Source organism: Parasteatoda tepidariorum, chromosome 10 (genome assembly GCF_982258835.1).
Source record: "Parasteatoda tepidariorum strain Cologne lab strain chromosome 10, Ptep-v5.0, whole genome shotgun sequence".
In the NCBI taxonomy this organism is placed as follows: Eukaryota; Metazoa; Arthropoda; class Arachnida; order Araneae; family Theridiidae; genus Parasteatoda; species Parasteatoda tepidariorum.
Genome location: NC_141764.1, coordinates 69,341,441 through 69,355,578, shown reverse-complemented (window position 1 = coordinate 69,355,578; position 14,138 = coordinate 69,341,441). Strand labels below are relative to the sequence as shown.

The 14,138-nt window shown below is 26.8% G+C and overlaps 1 protein-coding gene and 1 long non-coding RNA gene across 6 annotated transcripts in view; both read left to right on the top strand.

The window, feature by feature from the left end:
• Positions 1-6,012, top strand: part of LOC107443481 (uncharacterized) — an 86,307-nt gene extending 80,295 nt beyond the window's left edge. For 3 of the 5 annotated variants that reach the window (XM_087154257.1, XM_087154259.1, XM_087154260.1), the window contains 5 exons: positions 860-1,081; positions 2,148-2,229; positions 4,270-4,358; positions 5,475-5,591; positions 5,711-6,012. Coding sequence is in view for 4 of the 5 variants with exons in the window: in XM_087154259.1 (XP_087010385.1) it covers positions 860-1,081; positions 2,148-2,229; positions 4,270-4,358; positions 5,475-5,591; positions 5,711-5,881 (681 nt within the window). In the remaining variant the exon portion in view is untranslated. The remainder of the gene's footprint in view (positions 1-859; positions 1,082-2,147; positions 2,230-4,269; positions 4,359-5,474; positions 5,592-5,710) is intronic. The other 2 variants (XM_087154261.1, XM_087154262.1) reach the window with 2 other exon arrangements.
• Positions 6,013-8,653: 2,641 nt separating this feature from the next.
• LOC147803014 (uncharacterized) lies at positions 8,654-12,702 on the top strand. Its single transcript, XR_015430042.1, has 2 exons — positions 8,654-8,946; positions 12,450-12,702. It is a non-coding gene; the product is annotated as an uncharacterized LOC147803014 (long non-coding RNA).
• The last annotated feature ends 1,436 nt before the right edge of the window (positions 12,703-14,138 follow it).

Genomic DNA, 14,138 nt, shown 5'->3' with positions numbered 1-14,138 from the left:
AAATTTTTTTTAATTTGTGGCTCAAAAACAATGATTTTTAAAAATTGTGATAGTTGAAATTTTGTGAAGATTATATGAAGAGAAAATTTTTTCTCCTTACTGTTGACCTTAAATGCTTGAATATCAGGTGACATTTATTCATATTACAAATTTACTTCTGAATAATTTTAAATTTCACGCTGCTTCAAAGTTTGTTGAAAATTACTGAGCATTCAGAAAAAAAATTATCTGAACAAATTTTTATTTATTGTTTTGAAAAATGTTTAAAATAGTGTAATTTGGGATTAAATCCAGTATAATATCTACTAGTTTTAGACTATTGGTATCTCTTTGTTGTTTATTTAAATCATGAAATTTTTGAAGAATACTATCATTTAACATTTTTGTCATAACTAAAATGATGGTAATTTTTTGAAGTATGTTTAATTTTATTATAAGTTTATACATTTTAATAAATTCATAATTTATCATATTTGCAGACTTAGAGATCTTATAAAGCAGCTTAAAAAAATCAAGTAGTCCAAAGAATTTTTGTTTAACTAACTATTGGCATCATTTATACTTACTCTAATTTTTATTAGAAATTCAAAAAGCTTTTTAAAAATTAAAAAAAATCTAACATGTTTTGTTACTTCTTTAAGAACCATTTTTTAATTTTTAAAACAGTTTTACACTTATGAAAGTTACTAAAAATTGGATAAAGTTTAAGTGACACCAAGAGTTACTTAAAGAAAAATTATTAGATTTTCTTTTCTTTTAATTTAGTTATAGACATTCAAAGTTTGAAAATATGACATTCGTAAATAGTAGAATAACCTTCTTACAAATGTTATTAAAAGTTTAAGTGTTTTACTTACAGTGTTCTACACACGTTACTTTATCTTTAACTCACATTTTAAAATGGATGAATAATTCAAGTATGAAATTGCTTAGTTTGGAAATAATATATCAGCTACTATTGATGGACTTAAAATCTCACTTCGTCAAACTTGCTTCAACTGAAATATTATCAACAAAGTTTTCTTTACAAAGAAATGATTTCAGATTGTTAGCATTCTCCATTGAAAATGCTTTAATGCTGGTAAATATTAATTTATATTTTTCACTTTAATTAATAAACAATTTTCGTTGCCATTTTTTGTTTTTGTTAATCAATATTTGCCACATCATAATTAATTATAAACCTGTCTAACTTTCTGGAAGAAATGCAACAGAACACTATTTGATAACATCTTAGTAATCTCTCTCCCTCTCCCTTGTTTAATATCAAAAAACAATTATCAGTTTAAGAAAGATTTGACAAGTTTATTAGTTTAAAAAATAGATTAAAGTCTTTTATGTAGACTGTATTTGCATATTTGTAGGTAAAAAAAATGAAAATTTCATAAAATATATGATGAAGTAATAATATCAGATTATGCAGTAATAAACAGTTGTTGAAATATAAAACCATCAGCAATAATTCATCAGTAAAACAGATGTGTAGATAGGATTTAAAGCCCTCAGAGATAAACTCAGCTTTTGTGCCCCTTTCAGAAAACTATCTGACTTATGGGGGCTTTTTGGGACCATTTTAAGTTTTAGATTACCTAAAAACTGAAATCAAGTGAACTTGGCATTGAATTATTAAATTAACATTGAATAAGATTTTGAAGCTTTAAGTAATGTTTTATGAAGACAAAATCCATAAATTTTAGTTTGATTTCTTTTAAAATTTAGCAGTGTAAGTTATTTATATGGTTTCTGTTGCACTCAGATATTTTCGATTGATTAATTGATTGGCATTTCTAAGGGCGTTTTTTATTTAATAAGTCACCGATTTGTCAAAATAATTTTTAAAAAAAACTAACAGTAATATTGATAGACAGTTAGCTGAATTTTTAAGTAAATAAAAAAAATTTAGTCACACAGCCATTAAGTTGTAAATGGAATTAGGGATATTTAAAAGAGAAAAAAAAATTCTGGAATTTCTCGCATCTCTAAAGCTGCGCTTGAGGACAGATGTTCCTTTTTGCCCCCACTAGCTATGCCACTGCAGCTAGGAGAGTGAAAAAACCTACTTTTACCTAATTCATTTTAATTTTTGCATACCTTTCTGTGTTAATTTTTAATTTAACTGTGTTAATTTAGGCTTAATTTTCTTTTAGGGTAATCCAATGATTGATAATGTTGCTTTGTCAAGTTATACTAAGCTGATTGAGTTTATTGAGAAAACTGATCCCTCTCTTGGCAAGTGTATTTAATTTTATTATATGTTTATTGATTAGTTCCTCTTTTATTGGACTATTTCATTCTTATTATGCTTTATCAATAAATCTTTAACTCATAAATAACATTTTTAATTAAAACAAATGCATGTGTTGAGCGAGGTATACCAAAAACATTTATATGTATAAATATTTTAGAACATATTTTTGAATTGAAATTTATTTAAAAACATTTCTAAAAGCCATTTTAAACAAATATTAAAGCACAGAAAAATACTTAATTCTAATTTTTTTTTAAAATCAAAACTTAAGATTAAAATATCCCTTTAAAATGTTACACTATTTTTTTATTTATTTTTTATTATAAAATAAGTTTTATCAAAAAAGTTGTTTAAAAACATTGCTTTGCCAGAATGCTTCACTAGCTAGCCAAAATTTGAAAGAAAGTAATACTCCTTTCTCATAAAAATAAGATTGTAAATTTCTCCATAACTTTAAGACAAGTTAGGACATGAAATAGTCAGTGAAAATTCATCTGCTAGAATGCTTTGAACGTTTTATTTTTAGGTATATTTTCTTTCAAACAATGACTTCAGTTGTGTACCATAAAAAAATTCTGTTAAGTTTTAAAGAATAATCATTTCATTTTCACATTTTTATTCTCATTATGTTATTGTACTATATATTATTTATTCTAAAATTTTTGTATGTCAACAACTTCTTCACACTGTAATAGCCAGTTGAAGAAAATTTGTGGTCCAGTATGTGTGTGTACAAAGAGTTTTTAGTTTTATACAGGTCTGCTTGTAATCCAAAGAATAGAAATTGGAACTAGATAGACACACTTCAGCAAAAATGAAATAATATAAATAGTATAATATAATATTCCCTAAGAGATTTTGCCTTTCAATCTAAAACAGCTGTTTCAAAAAATAAAGTTCTAATCTCGGAACAATATTGTAAATATCTTAAAAACAGGTTTATGAACTGCATTATAGGTTTTTAAACTTTTTTTTCATACAAATACAGTTATGTGTCATCATACTATGATGCATTATTTTAGTGGTTTGAACTTTAATCTGCAATAAATTTTCCTCTATTGCTGCTGCTTATTTGCCCCATCTTAGTGATTTTCGCCAAAATTTATGGAGCCCTTAAATCGGTATCATTAGCATTAATGCCCAACTGGGTATGTAAGTATTTAAGCAGAAATGTTGAAGGATAGTGAGGCAGAATGTAAGCTTGCTAAGAATGACTAATGCTTTTATGAATCCTAATTCAAGCTCTAATCTATTCATACTCCCATGTTCTAATCTATCCTAGCATAAATTTGTTGTCAAATTTGCTTCTAACATATTTCACTGATTTCTTATACACTGCTCAAAAAAATTAGGGAATATTATAATTTTGATTATAAACTGCTTATAAGGAGAGGATATATTTATAAAGTATAGGTGCAAAAAAGGAGAAAAGAAAATGAAGTCTTTGAATAATAATTCAATTTTACGGTCGACAAAATTATTTTTATAAAATTGATTATCGGTACATAGTATAGGTGTCCAAAGCAATGTCACACCCCTACTAAAAATGAAATTAATGAGTTTATGGAAGAGTGAATGGGGTATTCTCTCCCGCTCTTGCGAATGATTCTGCTGATCATTTTTTAATTCTTATCTAATATTCATAGTTTTTTGTCCTAGACAAAATCTTTACAATCCCAACATTGTAAATATTATACCTGGTCTATTTCATTTGTTTTTAAAGTTTTAGTTACATGGTTGTGTTGTATCAAACTCTCAATATTACTTAATTATTTGAGGCTGTCCTAGTTATACATGTTCACTGTCCAAAATGAATATTCCATTAATAATTTTGTAAAAATTTGTCTCAAAACCAATATTTTCATAAAATTGCAAACAACTATAAAATAGGTTATTAATTCCATAATGTATTTGAAAATTCTTATAATAAAAATTGTTTTCCATAATGTATTTGAAAATTCTTATAATAAAAATTGTTTATGCTTCAGAAAAAAGAATTGAAAATTCTTTATTTATTTCAGTGCACCATATTTTACTTAGACCCTGGTTGAAAATTCTTTTAGAGTCAAAATTAGAAAACATTGAAAAATACTGGTTTTTATTTGAAAAGGTATATTTTTACTTGATTATTTTTTTTTTTTTTACTTATTAAAAGTAGGAATGTATGATTATACTTTTGATAAGTTTAATCAGTTTTTTTAATTCTATTTAATTGACCAGGTTACGTTCTGCAATGGAGAGAATGTTAAAGTTAAGAAATGTAATAGTGCACGAGTATTAAATTGAAATTGTGTTTTGAACCAAGTGAATATTGTCAACGTAATTATGTGAAAAACTAATTTTTGCAAATTTCAGTATTATCAAACTTAATTCCGTTTTTTTAATGTGCATATAATTATTTTAGTGTGTCATCATAAATTAAATCCTGTTAAGTTTTTTGAGAGTACGTAGCCAGGAATATGATTCAAAAAAATAAAAAATTCAGTTGTTTTTCTAAACTTTATATGCCATAAAAAGTTTATATTTTTTTGCTCATGCACATTGTCCTATTCTAGTATGACTATTTGACTATCTAGTATGACTATCTTAAATATTTATTCATTATGAAAGTTATTATCTAGTATTAATTCTGCATAAGAAAATAAGCTTAGACTAAAAGAAGATAATTCATTTCATATCCTTTTAACAAAGTATTATTGAAAGCTTAGTGTAAAGAAATATGACAAGTATCTGATTACATGAAGAAGATAAGATATATAAAATAGCTATTATTTGCATTCATTAATCTATGTAAAGCTTCTATAATAGCATTTTTCTAAAATTTGCAGAATTAAAAATTTACATAGATTTCACTTAACCTATGCCTTATTCTTCTTTACTTATGTAATTCAGCTGCTAATTCTTATAGATTTTTCTGTTATTTCTTTTAACATTATATCTGAACAACTTTGGTTGAATTTTGTTAATTTATTCTGGTAATTTTTCTTTGTAAGTGGATTTTTGTGATCTAGAAAATATATGTTGCTATGGGGGAACAAAACAAAGTTAACAAACTTATCATTGAATTTTCAATTTTTTTTAATTCCTTAAACAACTTAACCTAGTATAAGGCCTTAAACAGCAATTAAAGGATTTAATTAACTAAGTGATTCTCATTTTTTATTTAAAAAAATTACTTAGTAATAACATAAGTGCTGTAATTTCAAATAATTTAATTTTATTGCAGTGCTACAGTTTGAATGAAGAAAATCTTACTCTGATTACGATTTTTCAACAGTTTGCTGAAAGAATACCGAGCATTTATCAAGAATTAAATAAGCAGAAAACTAAAAGTATCGAAAAGGTAATGTTTTATTAATTTAATGATAATGTCTCATTATGTATAACATACATTATCTTTAATTTGACTCTATTTTTTTCTTAAGTGTAGTTTCACATTTTAGTCTTTTTCCCCCTTATTAGCTTTACAATGGTGTCTATAAAAAATACATTCCTACCCAACTTAAACAGGAACTAAGAAGAATTGTAAATACTGCTGATGACTCCAATTCTCAATCTATTCCAGAAAAACCCATTGACATTGTTTCACAAGTTGAGAGTATTGTAAATAATTACATTACAAATGAAATGTAAAAAAATTATTTCCAAATTTTTTATACTATTTTTAATACGGCATTTTAATTGTAAACTATACATTAATGCTCAATAAACTAAAGTTTTTATGGTTATCTTGAAAAGTTTAAAATAAAAATGTTCAATAAAAATTTTGTGTTTTATTATTTTCCTTTGATAACATATTTAAATTTGCTCACCATAGAACGGGGGGGGGGGAGCAGAATAAAAAGAAAAGGTGGTAAATTTTATTGTCCTGGAAATTTGCCGACTTGAACATTTTGCACGAAATATAAATGCAATAATTTCTCAAGCCTCAAAACTAGCAGAACTGTTGAAAAAAAAACTTTTATTTTTTAAACTCAAACTATTTGTTCAAACTTATCCATCAGTTTGTCATTCAATTTACTGTATGTAAAAAAAAATATTATTTCAATTTAAAGAACAATTGTTAATTTGCCAATTAAGTTGTATCGTAATAAAGCTGACGTAATTTCAACACAAATTAGATTTAATTTTTTTTCTTTCTAATCTATAAAATAAATCCGAATACGTTAAAAAAAACGTCATGTTTATACAGAGAAAGTACGTTTTTGTGTCTGATATCGTAACTTAAAATACCATCTGCACTAATTAATTAGCATATTTGAGGTCACAAACCATTAAGAATGAGCCTTAAAACGTTAAGATCCGATCATTAGATACAAGTTAATCAGGATGGTCTTTTTTTGGTGCACTGAATATTATTTACGTAAAATTATTCTAAGCATATAAAATAAAGGAAATTTATATTTAGTTAATAATCTCTGTAAAATCAGGGAAATGTAAACTTCTCAATTTTTGTAGCCACCCTGTTGTTGAAGGCTTTTATAATAAATAACACTATTTACAATAAAACTATTTAGTTGCTCTATTTTGGTTAACTATAAAAGAGTAAATGGATTTGACGCTTTTTACAACATCCAACCCAGGTAGGCATATTTCATTTTCTTATGAAAAATTATTTTATTTATTTTGGAACTTGTCATACATTTAATTCCTTCAAAATAATGAGAATAAGCACAGTGTTCACATTTAATATCTGTTTATTTAGGTAACTTATCTTCCTTTTGTGCTTATTTTCATGATATAATATTATGATATCCCCACATATTAATGCATCTATTAATCAAATTGAGTTTAAATAATTCCCATCATTTAAGAGAATTTTAAACAAAAGATCTAATCATTAACTACCTGTAAACCTTGAAATAAAATTAAAAACTTCAAATTTCAAAAAATCAATCAAATTTCTCATTAAAATAACTGAATTTAAAAAAAATTAAACAGTACTGTAAATAAGTTTTAAAGTTTCAATAAGCTTTTTCCTTTCTAAAATATAGTGTGTCCCAACTAATTAAAGCCACTAAGCTAAATAATAATTTGCCGATAAAGAAAAAGTGTGAACCAAACATATATTTGAAGGTCTACATCTAAACACATATTTACAAGGAGTAACTTCCTACTGCATCTGGTCAATCAAGAAAAAATATCAAATAAGTTAAAAACGAAAAATGTCCCATGGAAATAAAGCCACTTCTGATTATAGTTAATACATTCGTCATGTTTATATATGACTTGAAGTATATGATGTTGTGCAACCATTTACTCAGGTCTTAACGTTGTCCTTAAATTCCTGAAAAAGTCCTTAATTTTTAAAAAATTCTACAAATCTTCTGAAATTTTATGATTTTTCTAAACTTTTGTTGACAGAAAATGTAAGCTGACAGAAAAGGTAAACATTATATTTCTTACGAAGAATTGAAAAAAATTTAAATTTAGAAGAAAAAAATATTAATTTCGTTTTATTCCAAAAAACAAGATAAGATTGTGAAATGCGCTCCACCTCTGCATTGTTACCGACAATTACCCCTGTTTTGGTGCCATAAAAGCATTATTTTTTCCCAGGGCTAAAGAGAAGGGTTGGTTCATTCTTTACTCAAAGCTAAAGCTGCGATTTCCCACCTCATGACGTCACGCCACAAACAATATCAATGGTTCACTTGAAATTTATCGTTAAGTATAATGTACATCACTTATAATCATTTTTATGCTTCATAACATCCCATTTATTAGTTAATTTGGAATAAAACTTGTTTAATTATAGAAAATTGATTTTACAATTGAATAAAATACTAAACAGATATTGTATCAAAAAAATGCTCAAAATTCTAACAAATTATTCAAAATAAAATTCAGAAAAATAAACATCACATTCCACAATCAATTAATGGTGGCAATGGTGGTCCCACAAACCACTGATTATTATTTCATAGTGGTGTCCAAGGAGGGATTTAGTCGTCTCAGACCAGTGAACTCGTGATCTCGAACGCTGATACCAAAAATGACTCAACAGAGGTTAAAAAAAATAACTATAAAATTTAATTACTGAAAAGGTTTGTTTTTAAAAATTAATTAACTAAGTCATTTTAAAATCATAACTATAGATGTACCAATGAAAAAAAAATTGGTTTTATAAAAAAATTATGCTATTAAAAAAATTTTTTTTTTTTTTTACATATAAATACAATTTATAATGTAGCTTCAAAATTAAAAATGACCAATAGATATCATAGATTTAGAATTTGGTCGTTTCAAATTACAAAAATGAAATCTGTTTTTTTTTTTTTTTTTTTAAATGCCAACCAAAAGTTCTGTGCTATTACATGAAGATGTATGGATATATTGTAAAAGATGAATAAAATTTTTTACAGGTTTTCAGTACTGTGGACAATCTGAGGATGTTGTGAGCAGCAGAAATAGTACTTTTAAAATAGTCCCAATTCTTTTTACACAGCTTTATACCATCCATGCCAGATATATGGGGGTGATGTTTCCTTTTGATTTACTGCAAGATAAGCAAAAGGAGACTTACCTCCGTCTTTTCCAGCAGATGAAAGCCCAAGTAAGAGACATTGGCCTCAATTTTGCACCCACCTGTAGTATGCTACATTTTGAAGTGAGAGTTATGGCAGCCCTAAATGAAGAATTTAAAGACATTTCAATCAAGGGCTGCTACTTCCACTTTGCTCAGTGTTTGAAGAGAGGTAAATATAACCCATTATAAAATTTTAATTTTTGTTATCTATTGTTTTCATGTAAGTTAGTGAACTCTCACTCAGGACGTTAAAGTGAAATCTACACTGTTATTTAAATAAGTAGATGAAGAAAATTTTAAAAAAAATTATTAAATTGCTTTGAACATAAATTGTATAAATAAATAACATATAATAAATTTACATTACAATTGCACAGACCTAACTTGTGCATATTATATTTTAGAGCCAAGCTTTAAGATATATACAGTATAAGATCTATGATTTATATAAAACATTAACTTTATTGGTGTCAATACTTAGGAAATTACAGTAACTAAGCAAAAACTTGAAACTTAGTTGTATTATTTAGTTAATTATTGGCTAAAATGTTTAGTTCTAATACTATAGAAAATTTAATTTTTTTTTGTTGAAATTAATAAAAAAAATAAAGTGAATATAATTAATTATTGATTTTAAATTATTAATGTTTAAAAAAATGTAGGGAATTTTAAGACTGATCTGTCCCGGAAGAATATTCCTGCCATGTTTAACGATATGTGAAATAAGCTTTATAACACTCAAAGCAAAGCTTCGATTTTAACTCCTAGGCCAGGGGTCCCCAACCTTTTCGAACCTAAGAGCAAATACCAGAATATCGGTCGAATGGCTGGCACCATTTACTTTTTTACGATAAATTTATAGTTGAGAGATGTAGGTAATAATACACACTACATATAATGCACAAAAAATTTAATTTTAAAAATTAATTTAAATTAGGAATACAATTAGTATTAATATTCTTGAGTAAAATAAATGATTACTAAATTGCTTTTTCAAACCATACGAAGTATAAAAATTATTTATAAAATATATAAAATACAGCCAATGTGATCTTTGGCATGGCATTTCACTGGCCAGCGCTTCTTAATTGGGAGAATATGGTGAATCTCCCGCTCGCAAGCAATCGTCAAGGTGTTCATCTGTAAGTCTGGATCTATATTTTGATTTTATGATATTTATCGTCGAAAGCAGTGATTCACACAAATATGTGGAACCAAAAAGCGACTTTATTTTATATGCTGCTCTTTTTAAGAATGAAATTCATTTCTGACAACTATATTCCAGAATTTCTCATCTGATATTATAGTTTTGAGGATAATGTCATTCTGAAGATCCAAAATTTCTATCTCCACTTCTCGCCTTACTTCAAGAAATTCTGAAATGTGTGTTGCTATTACAGTTACGTTTATTTGGTTGGTAAAATGATTTACAAAGTATATGATCAAATATCTCGATGATATTAAACTGTTGAAAGCGCTTTTCAAATTGATCATGTATGGAAAATGCACAAGAGACTTCATTTTCATATGTGATATCCACAAAACTAGCTTAGCTCTGAACGAGTTTATAGCTCCTATCATTCTTGCTATATGTTTGTCTATTCCCTTCAGCTCCAAGTTTTAATTATTTAATTTTTCCGTTATGAAAGACAAATCTGTTAGCCAAAGAGGATCTCTTAGATCTAAAAATTTTAGATTTTTGGCTGCAAGATAATTTTTAATCTCTTCAGTTAAATCTAGAAATCTATCAAGTACTTTACCTTTACTGAGCTAGCGTACTCATGTATGTAATTGCATAACATTTTATGGGGATATGGATAACTGAAATATTTTATCATTGGGCACAAGCAGCGGGCGCACCTAGACAGATCGACGGGCGCCATGGTGCTCCCCGGCATAGGGTTGGGGAACCCTGTTCTAGGCCAACAACATGAATCTTTGTTTGCAAAGAACTCCTTTATAATCCTTCCTTTATATTCCTTCCTATTTAAAATAAATCGTCAACCACCTCACTCAAGTATTTAAATAATTATTCAATTTTTTTTCTAAAAAAATTGCCTATTTGACCAGACTTTTCCACCCAGATGAAGTTAATGGATAAATGAACAATTTTTATCATTAAGTGAACTTACAATAAATATAATTTTGCACTGTTCATATATATTTTTATAATGTTTGTCCAATCACATTACAGTTATTAGTTTACCATAAGTTTATTTTATCACAATTTTTGAAGAAAAAAAATTTAATATTTTTATTATTTATTTTAAATTTATAATAAAAAGAGTATTATTGAAATAAAATTGAATATTGAAATAAATTATTGAAATATTTTAAATTTATAATTATTTATTTTATGATAAAAAGAGTATCATTCAAATAAAATTCTAGAATATTTAATTCTCTTTCACTTAACTGATATTCTATTTTGACTCTTTAACAGTTTGTCTCTACATTTAATTAAAATAAATGCTTTTCTGTAATTTTAGCTCTTTTTAGGCCTGGCTTAAATATTACAACTTGCTAGACATTTTGTGGTATAGTTAATAAAAAAATAGTCAGTATATTAGTTAAATAATTATATGAACACTTAAGATTGTTGTCTATGAAAAAAACTAGCAAATACTGTCTTAATTCATCTTTAATATATTTTTCATTTTAAGAGCATTTAGCTTGTGGATTTCTTTTTTTTTTCCTTACAAACTAGCTTAAGTTTCGCATTAAATTTTATTATTCTTAACTACAGGGTATCTGCTATATTTTAGATTTTCAAATTCATGGCTTTTCATGACTAATTCCAAGAATTTTTCATGACTTAACGAAGTTACTATTTTCTACGACAAAAACGCAACAATAAACTTAAAAAGCATTATAATAACATTATTCGAAATGACAGGTATAACCAAAACTGTCTTCATATTTATAGATTTTAAAAACTGAGTAAAGAAAGAGTTGAAACAATAAAAAAGCTGGGGAGAAAAGCAAATACATTTTTTTTTTTTGTAGAATTATATTCTAAAGATACTTTTCTTGTTCCTCAGAAAGGAAAGAAATACTCCTGATTTTTCTGTTCTCATTTCAAATTTTAAAAAAAATTCGCGAATGACTGGTTTGCTACAACTAGAATTTTAAATTGATAAAATTAAAATAAATAAATAATTAAAATTCATAAATCACAGAAGAAAAAGTTTAAAAGATTCCTTCTATAAATGTTTTTTCTTTCATTTTTTGAAAGAACATAATTTTTAAAGAACATGTAAGATCTTTTTATATTCTAATAAAATATGACTTGAGTGCTATTTTGTTAGGAATTCAGATATTTGGAACAGGATGAAATCGAGGGGGGGGGATTCCATCTTAAAAATTAGATTTTTTGGAGACCTAAATCCATGACTTTCCAAGATTTTTTTTTAAAAAAATAGTAAAAATCATGACAAATTTTGTTCAATGCTGAAATTCATGACTTTCCAGGTGCGCGGATAACTTGCATATAAAGTAAATCCTGGTTATTTTATTAAGAAACACATTTTTTTTTTCCTAAATTTTAAATACCCTTAATTCAAAATTTCTATTATTCATAATTAAAATATGGCAATTTTTTAACATTGCTTTATGTAGTTTTCTTTTGTTTTTATTATTATTGTTTCTCTCATACACATTCATCTTGTACAGCAAGCTGCTTGTTCCAACTCTCTTGTGAATAGAATTTCCTGAATCGCTCTTTATCTGATTCGTGATTGTAAACTCCGGATAAAATTTCTCCAGACGTAGTTTGAAGGCATGTAGAACAATGTGGTTGCAGATCTCTGCAACAGAACTTTATTCCATTGATATTGCCTTGTATTAAACTCTAGGTATATTCATTATAATGAACCTTGGGTTAAATTTATTTTTTGTTTTAATGTGCAATAAAATATTATATTGGTTAATGGTTACTGTTTCACTTTTTTCATTGTTATTTAATTACTTTGAATTACATCAACTTAAAAAGATTATTTGAAAGTCTTTGAAACATACAAGACATTTTCATAAATAAATCACGAAGAATCATCAAATAAAATTATTTTCAATAATTTAAAAAGAATTGGCTAGGCAGATAATAAAGCTTTTGAGTCTGATTTCAACTACAATTCACCATTATACAGAAAATAAACATTTGTAACATTATATAGTTGATACAACTGTTAGTATGATTATTTGGTGGACAATATTTTTGTTGTTTTTATCATTTTACAGCAGAACCCCAATTTTATGTTGGTCTAGCATTAACAAATGCACAATAATATAAGATCTGGGTTAAAAAAAAATTTTAGTATATTTTTTAAAAAATGGAGATGAACTACTAGAAAAAAATGTGTTATCTTTACATATCTTTTTTAATTTTAACAATATCGCTCTCAATAAATTGTTTGCAAATTTGCTTTATAGTGCATGCATTAAATCAGATATTGAAAATAAATGGGATATCTTGCAGTTGATATATCGCCATCGATTTCGAAAGATCTTCAGACAAGCAATTTCATTTCGAAGGGCCTATGCTTTCAAATAAGATGTATAAAAAAAAGTCACGAGACAATTTCCACATGGAAAGCAATGCAGAGGCTCATTAATGTTGTGGCAAGGGTTCAGTTATAATGGTAAATTGAACATGCCTTTCTCACAGGCTGATAACCAAAAATTCAAGTTCATTTACTCGCACCTATGTCTGTTTTTCCAACAAGAGAATGCTCTCATTTACACTAAACTCTTGTGGCGGTTCTTTTTACGGGGGGGGGGGGATAATAGAGTGCCTGGCATGAATGACCTGCCATTTCCAGCAACCTCCAAGAAAACTATCCTCAGTAAGACTTAATATAGAAGAAAGAAAAAAAGATTTCTATCTGCAATAGAATATTAGACAGCCATAATTGAAATTTGACACAATATTAATACTATCTTCCTCTTGGGCTTGGTATGTAATATCACCCATTTTAAGTTAGTTGATTGGAAATATGGATATTTTGGCTGCAAGAAGTGGCTTTATTTCGATGGGGCACTACTTCCCCCTCTTTCACTTACTTGAAGTTTTTTTTTTCCTGTTCAGATGGAATAGGAAGTGAGTTAGTCTGTACAAATTTGATCAGATAGACTTTCATAATAAATATATGTTAGAATCTCATAGCATCGATTGCTTTGTGTCACACTGTAGCTGTAACAGCAGAAATAATCTCATGGCTCATTTCATTAGAATAGTCAATATTTTATTTTTAAACGGGGCGAGTGAGTAAAATATAAGGACATAGTTGTTATAGGGAGAAATCTTGAAATCTAGAGAAATTTTTTAAATAAAACCGATGTAGTCACATAAGGAACAAAATGCTA